General features: G+C 43.3%; 1 protein-coding gene across 1 annotated transcript; it reads left to right on the top strand.

The window, feature by feature from the left end:
- The first annotated feature begins 1,645 nt into the window (after window positions 1–1,645).
- Window positions 1,646–6,224, top strand: LOC140482615 (cystatin-like). The gene is made up of 3 exons (XM_072580131.1): window positions 1,646–1,855; window positions 4,455–4,571; window positions 5,802–6,224. The coding sequence occupies exons 1-3, from the start codon at window positions 1,646–1,648 to the stop codon at window positions 5,889–5,891; spliced, it is 417 nt and encodes a 138-aa protein (XP_072436232.1). The 3' UTR covers window positions 5,892–6,224.
- Window positions 6,225–7,019: the final 795 nt, after the last annotated feature.

Genomic DNA, 7,019 nt, shown 5'->3' with positions numbered 1-7,019 from the left:
TATATATACAAAGAGTTTTTTTATGAATAAAGTATATTTTTGAAATTAAAATAGAAGCGCTGGTTTTACAAAGGAATGTGGAGAGTTGAACACTGTCCCTGGAGCTCTGCTCTCTGCTCCTATGTGGCTGCCTAAACAAGCTGGGGTCTAAGTTGCTCTCCAGTTGTGTTGCTCGGTGCCACCCCTCTGTATACAAGGCCTTCAGCCCAGGATCTCCCCACACATGTGGCCTCCAGCTAAAAACATTGCTATTTTATGGATTTGTTTTGTAATTTCTAAAGCTACCTGCACATAGGGAAAATGACTGGACATTCAAATGTAATCATGCTGGCCCAGTGGTTAACACTGCTTTCATCACAGCACCAGGGATCTGGGTTCAATTCCAGCCTTGGGCGACCATGTGGCATTTGCACATTCTCCCTGTGTCTGGGCAGGTTTTGTCTGGGTGCTCCAGTTTCCTCCCACAGTCCAAAGATGTGCAGGTTAGGTGAATTGGCCATGCTCAATTGCCCGTAGTGTTCTGGGATGTGTAGATTATGTGCATTAGTCAAGGGAAATGTAAAGTAACAGGATAGGGGAATGGGTCTGTGTGGGATAGTCTTCGGAGTGGACTTGTTCCATGCTGTAGGGATTCTATGATAAAACATTCCCAAAGATATTCTGTCAATTCAATCATTTTGTAACATCACAGCCTTTTTATAGAAATGTCATTCTTAGAGAGTCTCTATTTGGAGAAATGCAATTGTATTTAGTGTACTTGCTGGCTTGCTGTAGTTTTTTTAAGATTAGATTTCCTATAGTGTGGAAACAGGCCCTTCGGCCCAACTAGTGCCATGCCTACCCTCCCACCCAGACTCATTTCCCTCTGACTAGTTCACCTAACACTGTGGGCAATTGAGCATGGCCGATTCACCTGACCTGCACATCTTTGGACTGTGAGAGGAAACTGGAGCACCTGGAGAAAACCCATGCAGACACTGGGAGAATGTGCATGTGCAAACTCCACACAGATAGTCCAAGGCTGGAATCGAACCTGGGACCCTGGTATTGTGAGGTAGCAGGGCTAACCACTGCGCCACTGTCCCAAATTTGTAAAATTTCAAAGATATTCTTTATTGATAAAGAACACCTTTATATATATATATATATATACATTGTCACTGAAGCAGTTCGATTCTGTACAGTAACATATGAAGAAACAACCAAACTTTAGAGTTTGACTCTAACCAATGAGCAAACCAAAGGGTTTTCTTAGCCTGCTGTGGTTACGAGACCTCTAGCTCTCCTGTAAGTGCCTTTGTGGCTGTGGTGAAACACACATCTGTGCTTTTCATCATCTCCTTATTTAAACTTTTTCTCTAATAATGAAACATCTGTTCCATTTGGGAAACAATTCAGTTGCTAAATATTAAACAGGTTCCTGAAACTGATAACGTTGTAATGTTCCAGTTCACCTGCACTTTAACTATTCATCACAACAAGCTGTCATATAGAATAAGCCAATCAATAACCAAACACAAGCAGCCACATGTGTGGCATAATCTAATGCAAAGTAGTCTGATGCACTCCACCCAATGAGCAAATAATCAAATAAAGGTTGCTGTTCCTGGTTTCTGTTGAGTCATTCTGTTTTGTGGCATGAAGCATGGATTTTGGCTGGCAGAGTCACTGGGTCCTTTTCAACACTTTTCTCATTTTAGTCTCTGCCTTAAAGGAGCAATTAGGACCTGAACCCATTAATCCGAATAATAAGGATGTCCAGAGCGCCTTAGATTTTGCCGTGGAATCGTTCAACACATTCTCGACGGATGATCATCTCTTCAAAGTCACTCGGGTGGTGTCAGCACAAGTGAAGGTAATTAGACAGGGATTCTGAATACTTTAACAGTTAGCTGAAATTGGGTTGTAATGGGGACTGGGCAGATGATGAAGGTAATACCGCTGACTCTAGCAGTTCTGGAAAAGGTGGTACAGACACCACCTTGACTCCATTACATCTACAAAGTTCATGTGGGTCTCCCCCCATCTGCAGGTGGGAAATGACCCTTATTTTGCTCCCCCTCCCCCACTACACCGTCTCAGAAAACCTGGGTGTGCTCCTGTTGGGCAAAGAGAATCTTGTAATTTAAGGAATTCAAAATGTTTGCAGTGCTTTCTTTTGCATCTTTCATATGTGGCCCCATCTCTGTTTTCAAATCCCTTCGGTACCTTGCCCCTCCTTATCTCTACACAATCCTCTCCACAGCTCCATAATCCTCCACGATATCTGTGCTATTTCTGAATTCCTGATGTTAATTCTCTGCTCCCTTAGTGCCTCCAACTGCCAAGGCCTTGAGCTCTGAAACTCGCGCCCTTAAATTCTGTAGCTTTCCACACTTGCTGGTTTTGGTTTTAAAAATGTTCATCAAAACCTTCCCCTTTGTTGAGGATTTTGAACATCTTGCCTAATCTCTCCTTGGGGTTCAGTGTCATATTTCGTTTGATCAATCTGAAGCACATTGGAACATTTTAAAGTCCTAAAGAGCAGTAAATATAAATTGTCATTGCCAGCCAAATTGGTTGGGAAAATGGTGGTTCACACAGAGTTTGAAGTATCTGGTTGCCATGACACTCCATGGCCTATGATGTCATGACATTCTTGAGAGTGAAGGCAGACCTTATGATGCAAGGTGGTTCTAATCCCAGTGACACTGGCAAATGACAGCACCCACTGGCAGAAATCCTCCAGGATATTGATCTTAAACTTCGTGGATGTCGAGAAGGTGGGCAAGTCGGGAGGCTAAGGTGTCTGGGTCCCAGAGCAGTGATGATGGAGTGTACCCAGAGTGTAGGTGAGTGAGGGGGAACGTCAGCAGGTCCCAGCCAGGGCTTGGACAGTGGGAGCCATGGGATATCCTTTTGAAGAGATAATTGTTCGCCCTTTTGCCCAACCTCAAACTGGAAGTGCCATGTCAACACAAGTTAAATCATCTGCTCACACGGAACGTCACTGAACATGCCTTCAAGCTTTTGAAGATGTGGTTCCAGTGCCCCAGCTGGTTGCTTGGAGATTTGCAGAACCTTTGTGTAAGGGTCTCCTGCATAGTGGTGGTCTCTCCTGCACTTTCCTTGACAGAATCTTCCAGAGAAGAGTGGGCCTTAAAGAGGGGAGATCAATGCAATAGGGGAAGGCAATGGTGTAGTGGTAATATCACTGGATTAGCAATCCTTTTGGGACATTGTTCAAATCCCTCAATGGGAAATGGTGAAATGTAAACTTAAGATGACTACAGTGGTTAGCACTGCTGCATCTCAATGCCAGGGTCCTGGGTTTAATGCCAGCCTTGGATGACTGTGTGAGCTTCCATTGGGTGCTCCATTTCCCTCCCACATTCCAAAGATGTGCAGGTTAGGTGGATTGGCCATGCTACATTGCCTATAGTGTCCAGGGATGTGCGACCTAGATGGATTAGCCACACAGGGCTACAGGGATAGGGTAGGGGGTGGGTCTGAGTGGGATACTCTCAGGAGGGTCAGTGCAGACTTGATCGGACAAATAGCCTCTCTCTCTGCAGTGTAGGGATTCTGTGAATGCATTGGAGGAGGGGGGAGATGCAGAGAAATCTCCAAGCAGAGGAGCGAGGAGACTAGAATCAACTCCGGATCAGGTTCTTATTACAATGGTGTGAATGCCACATCTGATCCAAGCATCTCTCTCCTGAGCACACTCACTGCCCATATACACTGTGGACCTCACTTTGTCCTGATTGTGGGAATGTGTCTGTGGAACACAAGAGCCTGAATTGTTCCATTCTTACCAGCAGTGTATGGGACCCATCTCTCCAGCAGTCTCTGTGACCCCCAGCTTCCCTTCATATTTGTCCTTTTTCCAGTTGATGAATGGAAGCTCACACGCTGACAAACAATTCAAATGTTATCAATAAATCACAAACTGCACGGTTGCCCATGAAACTAAGTGAAAAGTCTGATGTAGTGACCCTCACTCTTAGCCACATCCACATGATGCCATCCCCTCACAAACCCAGATAATGTGGAGGTAACCTGCCTGCACTTGAGGCTGAGATGCTTGTGGCAGTCATCAGTCATTGAACTCTGCAAATAAAGGTGACAGAGTGCACTGCTCACCTCCTGACTGTGTTAATGCCTGGGCTCTGCAGAACTATCTCCTGGCACACGATCCAGGCTGAGGGTAACTTCACGTTGAGCCAGTCTTCACCAGCAGCCTGTCAGTTCAGTCTTCCTGTTCCCATATGTATGTGAACAGGATCGGAATGGAGTATGGACACACTTACAGTGACTGGGAATTACTACTTTGCCAACTTCCAATATATCCCTCACCTGATTTACAGCTATAATTTAGTATTGCAGTACACGGAGGGTAGTAGACATGGTTCACAGACTGCAACCGAGTGACTTTCACAAAATGAATGTTGTTTATGCTTGTATTTTGCTAGGATATCGGTGGACTGTTGTACTTTCTGGAGGCTGACCTGGGAAGGACACAGTGCAAAAAAGGAACAAACCAAGCATTAATATCTTGCTTTGTTGTCAATACTCCAGGAAAGTCTGAGGTAAGAGGAACTCTCTGTGGAGGGAGTGGACCATTACATTTTCTTGAGGATTTGGTGACTGGGGGTAACATGGGCTGAGCATCAGACCTAGATGAGAAATTGAAGCAGGAAAGAATTTCCCTGTGTAATGAAGCTCCAGATTCCTTCTCCCACTATATACATAAGAAAACATGGGAAAACGGGTAGCAAAGAGAAATGCATATACACAAATAAATGCAAGTAAAAGCACAGTACTGTGGAAATTTGGAATATGAACAGAAAGTGCTGGAGAAACACAGCTGGTCTGTCAGCATCTGTGGAGAGAAAGAGAGAGGCAGGAGGCAGGCGGCAGGCCTATCTGTCTGTTACACAAAGTACCTTCACTACAACTGCAAAATGACATGTGCAAATATCATGGCTGGATGGTCCAGCTTGTCTGCGCCACTGCATTAACACCTAGCTGCCCTGTGCAAATAGTTTCAGAAGAAACGGCATGACATCAAGTGGAAGCTAGATTTGGAGCGGCAAAGTATTCCGAATCAATTCATCACAAGCATAGGGAGAGGCCAGGAAATTTGTGTTCCAGTGTAACTCCCTGCGCTCATTCTTACAGGGTTTTGGGTAGGTAGGGAGATGTATTGCCCATCGCTCCACTCTGCATTACAAATGTCAATTTCAAACCAACTAACTCACAACAAAACCAATAAAATAATGTGCTAAGGATGATGAAGGAAATGGGAGGTCTGTCCCTCGGTGGAATTCTACTCTCAAGTAGCTCCTGCAGTGCCAGAGCTGAGTTGTAGATGCTGCTGGGACTGCAAGAGCAGGTAACTTAGGTGTGAAAGCAGCAAGAGACAGGGGAGCCTGGAGAGAGGGGCATGCAATGGGTATTGGATGCCAAATGAGACGGCATGAAGAGGAGGATATAAACTTTGGGGCTTACCCTGACTGCCTCCGATATGATGTACCCATCTTCCTGCTTTTTAACCTAACGTTTTTAAAAAAAACACATTTCATACTCTGTCTTGTCTATCCATCCCAGCTGCATAATGGCATAAATGCTATAATATTCTGACCAGTTGGTTTTGGTAGAGCAGGAGAAACTCCGACTCATTCCCCGGCTAAATAAAAAAAATAAATTTCCATTCTGGAGTAAGAAGTGAAAGGCTGATCTACCAACCAGTCTGTTGGTTTTAATAAAATCACTGCTAACCTAATGATAATGGCTTTTCTCTTTCATTTTCATTTCAGCATCGCTTTTGCCACTTTAAAGTGTTGAATACTTTTTGGCGCAATGAAAAATACCTTCTCAAAAGTAACTGCAACCCTGTTAACAGATAGGAGGTGGACAATGTGTGTTCCTTGTCACACCTGGACTCAACTTCAGAAACCTTACCAATTTCACTAGCAGACCTATAGCACACCTTCAATTAACATCTCATATTAAGCTATACATATATCTATGGCTGTTCTTAATTTTGATTTCTTATTTTCAATATCTACACTTGTTATTACACTGATTCAATTTACAGATATCTCACAGTTTACCATGATGTGTACAGATCACCTGTTTTAGAATATGTTTTAGAGAATAATCTTTAGTTTTTGGGAAGGAAAGTTTTAACTGTAGAAAAATATATTATTAACTGTTGAAATAAATCCCTGATGCAAATACTACATGCCTGGATTTATTACACTTGAAGGGTAGTCTGTATTTATTTTGCAATGCCAGAGTCTATAGTGAAAGAATGTGGAAGGGGCATTATACCTGCCTTTGGTCATATCCTTTGCTTCAACAAAAATGTATCTATGTCAGATGGCAATGGAGCCAGGGAACCTGGTGAAAGGATTATAAAGCTTGATAAACATTGTAAATTATTCATGTGTGTAGAATCCAAGAATAACATGCAGATTTGACTCTCCTCCAGAGGTCATCTATGGAATACTTTAATTATGATAAGCATTTCAAGTACATTATCCTGTAATCTTCTATCCTCAATGAACCACAATCCAGCCAATGCAAACTGTCCTCATTAAGTAGCCCCTTTAGCTCTGGTATCATTGAGGAAATGCTGCATTGTAATCCTCAAAAACAGATATATTCTCATGAAGAGCAGTGACCAGGGCTGAACTCCGTTAAAAGCGCAAGTTAGAAATCATAGAATTTTACAGTACATAAGGAGGTCGTGTCTGCACCAGCTTCCCAAGAAAACTACCCAGCTACTCCCACACTCCAGCCCTCAAACCTTATCCCTTTCAAATATATATATAATACAGCTCTCTTTTGAAACCTTCAATGGAATCTGCCTCCATCACTCTCCCAGGCAATGCATTCTCATCCCACCTACTGCATGGATAAAGAGATTTCTCCTCATCTCAGTCCCAGCTCTCTAGCTGACCACTGTGAAGTTACTGACATTCTAATTGGTGGAAACAGAATAAACTTCTTCAGCCTATTAAAATTTTTTG

The sequence above is a fragment of the Chiloscyllium punctatum genome, chromosome 11 (genome assembly GCF_047496795.1).
Source record: "Chiloscyllium punctatum isolate Juve2018m chromosome 11, sChiPun1.3, whole genome shotgun sequence".
Lineage (NCBI taxonomy): Eukaryota > Metazoa > Chordata > Chondrichthyes > Orectolobiformes > Hemiscylliidae > Chiloscyllium > Chiloscyllium punctatum.
Note: the sequence above shows the minus strand (reverse complement) of the source record. Positions and strands in the feature narration are given on the sequence as shown.